The 13,667-nt window shown below is 47.6% G+C and overlaps 1 protein-coding gene across 2 annotated transcripts in view; it reads right to left on the reverse strand.

Moving 5' to 3' along the window:
* The window catches only part of atad2b (ATPase family AAA domain containing 2B), a 74,680-nt gene that overhangs the window by 7,590 nt on the left and 53,423 nt on the right, over nucleotides 1-13,667 (reverse strand). Inside the window, exons 25-27 of one of the 2 annotated variants that reach the window (XM_084483962.1) lie at nucleotides 11,531-12,508; nucleotides 9,583-9,737; nucleotides 871-999 (exon numbers count right to left, since the gene is read on the reverse strand). In XM_084483962.1, the coding sequence (XP_084340088.1) occupies nucleotides 871-999; nucleotides 9,583-9,737; nucleotides 11,531-12,508 (1,262 nt within the window). Of the gene's footprint in view, nucleotides 1-606; nucleotides 1,000-9,582; nucleotides 9,738-11,530; nucleotides 12,509-13,667 lie in introns of those variants that run through there. The other variant, XM_084483961.1, reaches the window with a different exon arrangement.

The following is a 13,667-nucleotide window of genomic DNA, read 5'->3' on the forward strand; positions in this document are numbered from 1 at the left end:
TCCAGCATAGATGCAGCCGCTGGTGTACATGCTGTAGCTGCTCTCTCTCTCTTTTTTTTTTCGTTTCCCTGTGCTTTTTTATAACGATTGTTTGTTTGAACCCTTGGCTCCGGCCTTGTTAGTGTCCCCCGCTAGCTGGCCATGCATGACTGCAACGGCTGCCTACGTATAATTAGTCGAACGTCGTCGGCCCACGGTAGCTGGGACAAACAAACTAAAATAAAAAAACGTTAACGAGTGCTCTTCTGTTCCCGGTGAACGCGACGGCAAGGTGCAGGAGTGGAATGCAAATTATGCGGAGGTGTACTTTATCAGTGAGTCCAAATTACTTTGGAAAGACTCAAACCTGCCGCCCTGATACATGAAAAGCGCAGCAGCTGCTCCTCAGCCCCCCCCCCCCCCCACCATCTCCCTCACTATCCTGTCTGCAAAGCTGCACCCTAACACAGCTGCACGTGGCTTGCTCATCTTCAATCAAGTGTCAGAAGGCAGAATCCCAACTTCAGCTGCACGCGATCAGAAATAATATTTGGTTGAAAAAAATAAGTGGCTCGCGCAATGTTTCGGCAGTTATTGATGTCAGGACTCCAGGTCTGCCCCGTGTCCGTCCGTCTGACCTACATTAGTTTAGCCAGGATATACACAGGGACAAAGGATGGACAAAGACAAACAGAGACATATTAACAAAAACAAACGGAAACATATGGACAGAGGACAGACAAAGACAGACAGACGAGGGATACAAAGGCTGATAGACAGAGACAATACAGACAGAGAAGAGAAAGGGGAATAAACGGACAGACTGACAGCGAAGGTGACAGACCGAGAGAACGACAGGCAGACAGGTATGGATAGTGGTGTAGCACTGACCTCCAGTAGCTGGGTCTTGTCGTAGTCCCGGCGGTGCTGGTAGATACACTGACTGAGGAGGGAGTACAGCCTCTCCAGCTGATCCACGCTGTAGCCATCGCTCTTCCGCACCAGCACACCCAGCAGAGCCTGCAGGGATTAATTACACACATTAACGCATTAACAAACTTTGAATCACACAGCATTGAAGACACATGTGCACACATACAAAGATAAGTGCATTGCATATGTGTAAATCCAGGGGAAAGTACATCTCAAAGGACTCGGCCACATCACACAGTATGCAGTAGATGCCGGCGCTGAGAAATAACAGCGTCTAGTTAGTGGAAGAAGTGTAATGTTTTGGGGGTCAGCTGTATTCAAAAGCAATTACGATCAGAGTGACAGCTAATTAAAGATAATCATAATTAGTAGCTAGTTTACATTTCACTGCTGCTTTAATTAAAACATCCTGGACAGTCAGAGGCTCTTCTAATTGACCCAAGCCTCGCATTCTACCCAAGCCAAAGTGTGTGTACGTGCGCGGGTTTGAGGCCCAGAGCTCATCGGAATGCATGGACAGCAATCACAGTGGTAAAGTAGCAGTCATCACACTCAATGCAAACAGATGTCTGAGTGGGAAAACGTTCTGAGAGCACATCGAGAGTGTGCGTCTGTTAAACACCATGGTAATGTATCAATTAAATTAAATACAGTTTTTTGCTCTAAATCCTCTTATCGGTGAAAGCTGAGGAAGACACAGAACTGCACGCCACTGCGGCATGATGGGAAACGCTGTGAATCCGACGGAAGCTAAGCTAACAGCGGGAAGTGTTGGCTTGATGGTAATATCCAGCCATCAAATTGAGGATTCATATAAATAGTTCATGATCCCACCTATCCGGGTGGCTTGTATCACTAATTGCCTTGAAATATTTCCCTTACTCCACACTGAGGAACACGTACCGAGTACATTAGCCTTCGTACATGGTCGTAAGAGGTAGTGCATTTTGGCGGGATTTAACGGGTTGCTGAATAAGCCAGCAAGCTGTGTGTATTGATCCTGGCAGATCAACACCAAGAAATAATGTATTTAATATAATTAGAGAGTCACGAAGACGATAGTGCTGATGCACAGAATGGTAAATGTTTTGAGGCCAAATAAAATGCTGACTTGAAATAAATCTTTCAGAGAATTATTTTACTGTACTTTGTGGGCGGATTGGCGGAAGGAGAAGAGGGTATTTTCTTTTAAATAAATATTGTAAAGGCTTGTGGTATTACAATACTTTCCTGCATTGTATGTGCATTTATATCCCATACACCACGTTAAACGCAAATAAAAACACAACTCTTGGTATCTGTTGAAGAATGTGTGTGCCATAGATGAACCCAAGTACCTTGATAGACAAGCAATTCCTGAAATCAAATGAATGACCTCTTCTAGCCCAGCTAGTATTTATCCAAGATATCAGTTTAATAGCTCCCTCCACCCCCCACTGTGACAAAAATAGTAATTTCCTTTCATTGTATACCAATTCAACTTGAACTATGCTTATTACAGACTTAATCGTCTGAGGAGAACAAATTTGACGATAATGCCTGTATTCACACAGTCCTAATTTAATCCATCAGTGTGCGAGGATTAGCGGCTGATCTCCCCCTCACATAGACTGTCAGATAAACTATATCCCACCGGTTTAAATAAAACACACCTGGAAGGTTTGTTTTTTTCCAAACGTGTCAAATTTAAAAGCGAAAAACTATGGCTTCCATTATTTAATTGGCTGCCTGTTTTTTTCCCGTATATTCCTTTCTCTCCAAAGACCCCATCACTACCACATCGCTTCTGCTCTCCTCTACTCCTCCTCTACCCCCCCCCCCCCGCCATTTATTTATTTAGGATACCTCACTATTCTCGGCTGCAATCATCTCCTTTCTTCAACCCTTAATGCCGTTCTGCTTCCTACTTGCTTCCCTGCTCCTCATCTCCCCCAGCTACTTTTTTCTGCATCTCCCTCGCCCGTTGTTAGCTGATTGCAGAAGTGCTCTCAGCACGGTTTGTTATCATGAATGGCATGGATGTGAAAGAGAAAGAAAAAAAAAAAAGACGTGTGAGAAAGAGTCTGAACGGAGTGACTGTGCCTTCGGGTCACATTGGGGAGAGAGAGAGAGAGTGTGGACAGGCTCAGCAAGATAGTGAGCTCAGGGAGCACAATGGGACAGCAATCCCACGCATTAAAGGGTACAACTGACAAGGTCCATTTAGCCTTACACCCTGCCACCACCTATCTCTCCCTCGTCCTCCACCCCGCCCGCTCTGTCCCAAGGCCACATCGTGGATCACATCTTCTTCAATAACCCCCCTCCCCCAGTTCTAGCCAAGCGCCTGAAGGGTACCGCGGGGGGACCCCACGGGTCAAGGTGGACATTAGCTGCACTCAGTTTATTTTTGCCTCGACTTAAAGATGATGAAATAGACGGGGAATAATATTGTTTTGCTCGTATATGTATATATATATATATATATATATATATATATATACATTATATAAGGGCTGATTTGCACATGAATTCTAATTAATCCAATCGATATTATTCATGTGGGGAAAAGCAGTATTTGCTTCCCCCGGCATACATACATTGCTTTATTTCCATATTTTCTGAAACTTTTCCAAATAAATGCATTTCACATTGGCCATAACTAAATCTGCATGGCGGCGGCAGCGGCGGGGGCAGTTGCAGCGTTTGTTCCCCCCCCCCCCCCCCCCGCCCTCCGTATAAAGACCCACACCACACACACACGGGGTCACATTCCGTCGCCGTGGCAAATTGCCTAGGACGAAACCAGAATGGTATTTTAAACTGCTTTCCGATGTCGTATGGGGACTTCTGAAAGGACCCTAGCGCTAAGGCATCTTTCCATGGTCGCACGGTCCGTTTCGTCCGTGGTTGTTTATGAGCGCAGCGCTCCAAACATGGCCACACCGCCACATACGCGGCCATGGGTGAAAACCCGGGCAAGCGGTGCGGGTAGCGGATTTAAAAGTTGTTTTTCGCAGCGTATCAACAAAATATTTCTTTGGGGGTTTTCACAGGGTCAAGTGTGTGAGTGCTTGGGTAATTCCAAACATCCAATTAGACATTGGAAAGCAGTTGTAAAGACCAATGTATTTCCCAGAGTTAGATCATCCGTTTCCATTATATCTGCCTGTGCCGACCAGTAGAAATTGGGTCAAGGGATCCTTTTATTACGCTAAACATTTCTAATGCGTTATTTTTCATTCCAATTAATTGATCTAGCCAGCACTAATAGAGATAGATGTAAAAGAAAATGGACAATATTTAGTTGAATCCTTTTTAGCATTAAATTAAACTGACTGGATTCCACTTTGCTGCACTGGACCGGATGGGCAACACCATCGCCGCTCGAAACAAAATAAGGATCCAGGATTAAATACCGTTGGTGTGGGCTATAAATCCTGCGGTGCTTCCACAAGGACATCTGTGGTCGCCCGGTGTACCCCCAAAACTTGATGCTCGCACGGACGACAAGGGAGTTCTTAATGTGTGTGCGAGGGGTGATTAACGTGTGATTCATGGGGCTCGGCCCAGGCCTTGACAAGGTAACCTGGCTCTCCATTGTGGAGGTATTCCAAAAGTTCTGTTATTTAACCAGCTTACCTATGGAAAAGACCCACCCCCACACTCTCTACCGTGATGCCCTTCATGGCTGGGCTAACAAGATCAGTGACGGACCCCCCGCCTGTGATTTGCAGAACCTAAAACCGCTGCAGTATCTAGGCTGCCATATGTTTCCATCTCTGGTGCACACTTACTAAACAACATTCTGTAATTGAGACTGGGTCCGTTGGCTACACGGGGGACACCGAAATAGATGATGAGCTAATGGAACCGCTTTGAAACGTGCCACTGATGAGCTAAAAAGCCATGTTCAAACTGATATCGCCGTTTCCCCCAAATTCTAAGTGTCTCCTTAGCTACAGCAGTTTCCTACGTTCCAGTGGTCTGACTTCTAGCAGTTTCCCCAAGTTTTGTGCACTTGAGCACAAACTCTCCCCCCCGCCCCCCCCCCCCCCCCGCCCCTCTTGCTGAGGGAACAAAAAAAGAGGTATGATTCAGGAAGAGAAAGGATCCTGCAGAGTGGGCCCAGCAGTCCCAGTCACCAGGGACACAATTAGGCTCCCATGTCTGCCTCAAACACCCATGATTAAACCCCCAATTCCATCACTCTCCTCCCATGGTGCTGCATTGAAACTTCCTCCAATAGCACAAAACGAATGAATTATAAACATTCCAAGTTGTGCAAGTAAGACAATGTGTCTGTGTCTCATATCAAAATTATATATATATAAATAATAAATATATATATAAAAAATATGTGTGTGCAAGCATGCACCTGGGTGCATAAGTTTGTGTGTGTACATGCGTGAGTGTGTGTGTCTGAGATTATGTGCATACACCGATATGGGTAATTACTTTTTAAATCAAGACTCCCGACAACAGAGTGCCCGCTCACGAGAAGGACGTACAGGCTTGCGAAGCACGGTTGGTTAATAACATGCAGATTCCATCTTGTAAAGGTGACACCAGAGCGACCAGGGCCAATCATGACAAGTGTGACAGAGAGGGGGGAATCAGATTCTGCAGCGCTGTTACAGCTAACGCGGTGTAACCGCAAATTAAAATACCACTCCGCTCGTTTCAGCCGGGCTGATTGAAACAGGAGTAGGGCGAGGGAGAGGGCGAGGGAGCCAGGCATCCGGAGAAGGCAGAGGCTCTTGGTGGCTTTCACCCTCAGACCAGACGTGTCGGCTGGTCTCTGCCGTATGATGCATGGGTTTCTGACACGGAGAGGCAGCCAGTGTGTGGTATGTCACAGACGACATGGCGACATGTGACCGAGTGCAGCGGGGGGTGGGGGGTGGGGGGTGGGGGGCTGGTGTGAGAAAGAAAGAAACCCAATAGCATGTTTGGCATCTGGAGAACAGGCGTGTGGCTTCAACACTCACTTAAACCGTGACTCAATGCACAGTCTCCCGTTCAAAGATTGAACCTCCGTTTACCGTCAAAACGCATGTTCCAACAACCGATCGACCTCCACCACGTTGCCCTTGGAAATGTGGTGGAGGTCGGTTTTAGAATTAAACATAAGCGGTTGCAATTAATTAGCAGTAAAGCACGGTAGTAAGAACACCCTGCTGTCATGGCATTGACGGTGCGTGAGTTTCCTGATGGAGCATACAAATGTGACTAGTTTGGATGTTTCGTAATAAAAGGTCGTCTAAGTGGTTGCAATCAGTTAATTGCCCCAGGAGATGTGCCCTACTGAGAATCTCAGATATTGGATCAAAAACAAACACAAACAGCAAATCAGGGAAGATAATGATTCCTCAATCCATGATTCCTGCTGTTTGCTGAACTATTACCCGGGATTTAAGAAAGACAAAACCATAAACAAATCTGACTTTATTACTTTCATTGTGCCAACAGGAATAACAATTGAGGAGGCTTGGGTTTTTAGTGTGTCTGTCTGCCTGTCTGTGCGTGTCTTTGTGTGTGTCTTTGTGGAGGATGAAACAGAGGGCCGAAGACATCATCTGCCAGAGCCTTATGTTCCGTCGGCAACTCCGGATGGACTGCACTCGAACCAAGACACACGGATATAACCGCAATTACATGCAAATAGATATGCTGTCAGGACCATCAGTGCGAATGAATACAAATGAAAGGAGCACTTCAAAAGTGATCTATTTTTATTGACGATCAGAGGGATGGCGGCTGCGCCACCATTAATCTGTTCTTTCCCAGAAAAGGACTCGGGGAAATGGCTACTCGGGCTGGAGGGGCGACCCTCTATTATTAGTGCTAAAAAATGAGAGGAAATGGCAAGCCAAGATGGACCCATTTCTGTTGACAGGCGTCTCAAACACAGGAAATCTTGAAGCGCCGTAATAGCCGAACATCAAGCAGAAGCAGACTTTTAGCATTCGAGCATAGGACAGAACAGAGCCGGGTAAAGCCGTCTGAAAGGAGAACTGCACAGCAGACAGTAATCTGTGTGCTCTTGGCAAGATGGGGGGATGGGGGGGGAGGAAACGCTGGACCAGATTGGATTCGTTGTTATCCGATTTTCTGACTGCAATCTTCAGCACTGCTTCCACTAGTCCATCTGTGGACCAGTCGGACTGATTATTGATGAAAGAGACGAATCTGAATCAGAGAGGGCTGGCAGTGGTGAGTGGAACAAGCCCCGGAATCCTAATTCATCCCCGCCAAAGACGGCGTCCGCAATCACTTTTATTTACAAGAAATAAGTCCCTTTGGCAAAGTGTAATACGGGTAATCACTAAACTCTGCTGCCACTCTGAAGAAAAACACAATCTGGTCACGGAAAGGTGAAAGAGGAAAAACTCTTGCGTCGATGACTAAATTCCAACGCGGCTCCGCGGGCCCTTCCATCAAGTTAGACGTCACCGACGGACGGGCGATCGATGCATATTTACTAAAAGAGGAGACGACGAGGAGGCAGGGGAGGAAACGGCGACCCTCTCAAAGGGATAAACACGCAAGCGGCAACGTTCCGGCCCAAACTGAGCCAGCGGAGATCTGCTTAAACGGCAACTCTCGTCCCGCTCCCCGGAAATTCAATTTGTTTCCGTAAGCTGGGGGGATGAAAAAGCAATTATTCACAGTCGTCCCTTTTCACGATCTGTTTCTCTTACGGTCTCGCTTCTCCCCGACAAATAAGCCTCCAGATTAGCACGGTGTGGGGGGGGCGGGGGGGGGCGGGGGGGGGGGGCGGCGTGGCATGGCGGGGCCGGCCAGTCACAGCTTTTCGGTGACTGCGGCAATCGAAAGCGATCCGAAAACAAAGCCGGCCAATCGAATTGAAGAAAAGCGGCCGAGCCCGGGAGAAAGGACGAGAAACGCACTCCCTGATCGTCCCTCTGGGATGGTGGTGGTGGGGCGGGGCGGGGGGCAGGGCGGAGGGAAGGCAGCAGATAATGTGTTGATGGCAGGATGTCACTTTGATGCATGGAGAAAAGAAAGGAGCGAGCTTGCGTCAGGAGAGCACTTCTTTTACACCAATTACACGACATGTCTTCAATAACCTAAGTCCCTTGGACTGATCACAGTGGGGGGGGGGGGGAGGGGGACCCCCTGAAGCCAAGGCTCCAATTTACACTGGGGGTATTAGGTGGGACCCGGGCGTGACTGCGCAAAGAGCTAGATCGCTGCGTGACACATTTCACGTTGCCTTGAACACGTCAATCAACCCTGGAACAAGTCTGTGAGTCTAGCAGTGTGGAAAGAGGCTCATGTTTGAGTCATGGGCACCCGGGTTCTTGTAAGAAGTTGCTGGGCGACAAACACCTGTTGATTGAGAGATGTGCGGATGCCCAGTCACTTTAATTGGATCCCTCCCTGCTCAGATGGAAAGGAGGGGGGAGACGCTGATGGGAGGAAGATGAAATGGGATGGGGGGGACGGGGGGGACGGGGGGGGGGTATATGGATGGAAGGGATAAGCCTTTAAAGTTTGAGTTATCCATCTGAGAAGGGCAGTGTGAAACTACCAACTCGAAGGCAGACCTATAGATCTGGGAAAAGCTTAAATGCAGTCGCCCATGACGGATAGCATGCTTCCCAATACCTTACGCTTCAACATCCCTCATCCAAACTTTACCTTGGTTGTCTTTGCTACTTTGTTGAAAGACTTTAAACTAAAAAAGTGGATTGCATTCTCCGGGAATTGCAATACTGTGAAACGGTTTGCCCTGGCACATAGCTATAAATAATAAGATAAATCTCCGCGAAGGAAACACTTGTGATTAAATGGCCTGTTGGGTTCGGGACGGGGTGCTGTTTAATATTATTAAGTATGGAGTGGGATAAGTTTTTCCACTCAGATCCGAGGTTCGTCTCAAGGCGCCAGAGGAATTATGTGCGATTAAAAAAATAAAAGATACACCTATCAACATTTCACACCACATGATGCCTCTCTTAGAAAAAGAGTGAAACGCTCTATTAAAAAACTAATGTGAAAAGATATTCAACAATCTTTTTTTCTTAAACCCTGCTACACTAAATATGAATAAAAACATATTGTTAAGACTCCTAGATTATAGCTCATACTTCCGTAATCAGCATTCTAATTAGTCTGTAACAGTATGCCAATTCACCACAGCTGGTGCTGTGGCTACCAATGAAACTCTAATCGACTCAACAGTGACCGTTTTACTTTAATTGTAATTATTTAAATTGTTGAAAGGGGAAGGCAAAATTGGATTCCAATGTACTTCCTGGCGTGGATCCAGTTATATGTCACGTCCAGTAATCTAACTTGTTTCATGAATGATCATTGGCTGGGCTGAAGCACTTCCTAAAACCTTTTTATGAGTGCTGGAGGATTTGAGGCAGCACAATGTTGCATAAAAGCGTTCACGAGTCGTCTATTTGAAGTTTGCCCAGATGTCTGCTAATTATTTCAAGACATAAGATGACAAAACTAAAATCTTTTGCTGATTTAAAAGCATCCTCCGGTATTTCTACTAAAGTATTTTTTTTGATTGAAGTTTGATTAATAATGTAAAAGAATAAAACAAAAACAAATCTACAACCATTAGAGGGGAAACTTTTGCTGTGGGTCTAGTTTCCCAAACAAGTAGCAAAGAGAGCATGAAAATAAAAGCCAAGACAAATACTTTACCGAAAGTCGCTGGTGGTCAATGATGAGTGGTGGCGGTGGCGGTGGTGGAGGAGGAGGAGGAGGAGGTGGAGCGTTGAATGGAGTCTCCTCCGTTTTCTCTGCAGATTGCACAATCTGTTCTGATTGGCTCCTCGTACGTCGTCTCCCGCTGAACCCTATGGATAATCAGTTGGGAGAAATGATTTGACTGACCGGCAGGCAAAAGTGGAAGGATCTCAGCAAATAAATACGACGACAAGAAGAGGTTTAGAAGGGAAAAAAAGATGAAGGACACGTCAATGGTATACAACCCCTTTGAAGCAACGAACCGCATAAATGCTGGATGCATTCAAAGAATATATCCCTTTACCTGATGCCACATCTACCAGATGAACGCGGCACAATATGGGTGGTATTGTATCTATTTGAAGCCTGCTCCACTGAGAGCACAATATTTCATTACTGCACTGTTTGCCTTCATTTTATTACACTGCTCAAAGAAAAAGGCCTGGCTGGAAACAAAGGGAGCTGGCTCAATTTGTAAAGAGCGACAGACAGAGAGCGGGAGAAATGTGGAGGGAGAGACCGTGAGAGACAGTGAGACAAAGGGGGGGACGAGGGGGGGACGAAGAGAAGGAGCCAAAGACACAGAGAAAAAGGAAGACGGAGAACGAGCTGTCAGCTGGTGGTTGTTTGGACAGCTTCAACTGATTCGATTTTTGTGTCTGGTTGCACTATACTGGGATGGCTTCCACTGGCTGCTCTGCCACCACAGGCCTTAAGGTGACCCCTGCATTCTGCAGCCAGAACACACACTTTAACTTACGTTCAATAATCAACTAACACTACACCGGGCTAACAATCAAGGGGGAGGGGGGGGGGGGGACAGTTATGGGCAATATAGGAAATAAAAATAAATAAAGCTGTGACAGAGTCGGAGACAGCCTGCAAACTATGCAGTTATTTTATACAAAAGGAAGAAATAAATGTCAGTGGGATTGCATATTCCACAAAAAGGTGCATATAACTTTTTTTAAGCCCCCAGAGGGGTCTCCATTTGAAATATACAGTATGCTAAGCCAAGGGAAGACGCTTTATATTCCAAATGCTTTTTGTATTGCATTATTCATGTCCTCTCAATTGTGGAAGCAAAAGCAAACGTAAATCAAGAGTTCTGGATGACAATCAACTGAGCCATTCATCACGGCTACTGTATTTTGGGCAAGGCTTAGAGTTGACGGGACAAGTATCTGTTGTGGATTATTCACCTTTCTTTACTGCTTTTCTGCCAACTGCTTTTTAGAGATATTGTCTTTATAGTGAAAACGTCGACCAAACGTTGTATTTTGGGTATTTTTACCTGCTGCTTTAGAATGAAGGACACACAAGGGTTTGGTCGGGCGTGTAAAAGTCTTAAGTAATGGCTTTGCTCACTGCATACTTGCAAAGTACATACCGGTAGTTTCTTGAATTCCTTTTCCCTTAAAATATGTTTCTGTAGCTAAGTAGCAATGCAGCCATTTTAAATGTGTACTAATGGACAGATGGTCTTGCTCAATCAACGTAAATGTGATGTTTCCGGTTAAATAATTCCGTCGAATTAGGACATGCGCACATGTTTAACCATTGAAAAAGAATTATGCCCTTGCATAACTCTGTGCCCATTGTAATGTGAATTACCCATAGCAATACATTTTGCATGAACCAGGGCTGATAGGGGATATCTGTCCGATAGCAGGCGACACAGGGTATTGAAATACCAATGTGAAACCGCTCGCATATTTAATAAACTACCCTTCACTTTTGCCATTGAGGTTTTATTAAATGTCTCAAATAAGGAATACCAGAAATGTCACGATTTATGTTTCAATGACCTCCATGGCTTAACGTCTGCGGATTCTGCAAAGGGTTAGATTGAAAAGGTTCCCAGCGTGGGTGTGAGCGGCGTGGCAAAAACAGAACCCAGTACCTTCTTTATCGCAGTCCTCTGCATCGTGGCCTTCGTCTGCTACCTCCGCTCCAGACCTTTGTTCCTGCGGCGGCAGAACCTGAGTTTCTCCAGCCTCCGCCGTGACGCCCGGCTCCTCCGGCCCGGGTTTCGCCGAGCCTTCAGCCACATCTTGCGCGGCCGCTTCCCCCTCCCCGCAGCTCTTTGCGGGGCTGGAAGAGTCCAAGCTGTCCATGGACTCGTCCCCGTTCACGCACTCCGGCCCCGAGGCTCCGCCGTCCCCTTTGTCCTTTGCTTCTGCGCCCAGGGACACGGCGTCCGTCTCGGGCTTGGGTTTGGCCTGCCGCCCTGCTGGTTCTGGCTGCGGACCGTCACCGATGGATTGTGCCTGCGCGTCCTTCCTCTCGTCCCGGGGCTCGGGTCCGCCGCCGCTTGGCTCCTCCACCTTAGCTCGGACCTCGGGTGGGGGCGGCTCGTCTGCTGCTGGGAGAAGGGCGGGGAGGGCGATCGGCGGCTCTGCGGCTGCTGGGAGAAGGGCGGGGAGGGCGATCGGCGGCTCGGCGGCTGCTGGGAGAAGGGCGGGGAGGGCGATCGGCGGCTCGGCGGCTGCTGGGAGAAGGGCGGGGATGGCGAGCGGCGGCTCGGCTGCTGGGAGAAGGGCGGGGATGGCGAGCCGCGGCTCGGCTGCTGGGAGAACGGCGGGGGCGACCGATGGCTCGTTTGCTGGGAGAAGCGTGGGCGGGGCGACGGGAGGTTCGTTGGAGCTCTCTTCCTCCGTGGAGGGCCCGTGGGAGGGTGCGTGGTGGCCGTTGGGCTGGGGGGGTATCATGGTGTCACAGGAGGATTCCTCATCCAGCGTGAGACAGGAGTCACAAGGGCCCGTGGTGTCGCCCTCGGGCTCTTCCTCTTCCTCCTCGATCCCTTTCTTGTAGATCTTCTTCTTCCTGATGATGCCGCGCCCCCAGAATGGCCGCCTCCGCACCTTTCGCTTCAAGTGGTCTAGAACAGTGACAAAAAAAGACCAAACTTTAATATTTCAATTTTTTTTTTAATACACAGTTGCACGGATACATCTATGCTATAGTAATTCACACAGAAACTGACGTGTTTTTTTTTAGTAAAACTTTATTTTTTCATTAAAAACTCAGGTTACTCCACATGTGTCAGGAAATTCAATAACTAGCCATTTAGCTGCCCGCTCACAACTTCCCACCACCACACACACACACCCCTGTGGTTACGAAGCATAATCAGATGTCAGCTTCACTTTCAAAGACCATTCCTTTCTTTTTTCTTAACAAATCAATTGTGTGCAAGCTCACAAGTATTAAAACCGTTACTAGGGCAGTGGGTTGTACGTTTGCAGCGATCGCAGCATGCGTTTGTGTTTGTGCTTGTGCGTGTTTCCGTGTGTGTACACACACACACACACACACACACACACACACACACACACACACACACACACACACACACACACACACACACACACACACACACACACACACACACACACACACACAATTATGAGACAGACAATTCGAGAACACAGAAATAATTCAAAACAACCAAAAAACGTCCGCATATGAGAGCCATACATCATATCCAAAATTGATTTCTTCACAATTTCCCCTTTCTTGTCTAGCAAAACAAAGGGGCTAGGGAGAGGAGGGTGTGTCCCCCCCCCCCACCATCCAATCAGAAGGTCTCCCCTTACGGCGAAATAACCTGTCTGGCTCCTACCAGGTTAGATATCGATTGCGTCTTACAGCGGGCACATCGCTCGTAATCAAATAGCAAACACAGGAGTCGAGGATGAGGGATGCCAACGGACAGAAATCGAGAGAGAGAGAGAGAGAGAGAGAGAGAGAGAGAAAAGCAAGGGAGACAGACAGCCAGACAGGCCGAGCAAGCGAGAGAGATCGATCGAGAGAGAGAGAGAGAGACACGTGAATGAGGCCAAAAGCTTGTGAGTAGCGCCGGGATGCTACAGCAATTGCTGCATGGTCAACACTGACAACAGATGGAGGCTTGTGGTGGAGCTGGAGGAGGGTGCCACTCGGCTGGGGTGGGGGTGGGGGAAGGCGGGAGTGGGGGAAATGACGAGTAAAGCCTGCCATCAGTAAAACTGTCAGTGCAAGCTGCTGGGAAGGCGCAA

This window comes from Micromesistius poutassou (assembly GCF_964030765.1).
Source record: "Micromesistius poutassou genome assembly, chromosome: 19".
NCBI lineage: Eukaryota > Metazoa > Chordata > Actinopteri > Gadiformes > Gadidae > Micromesistius > Micromesistius poutassou.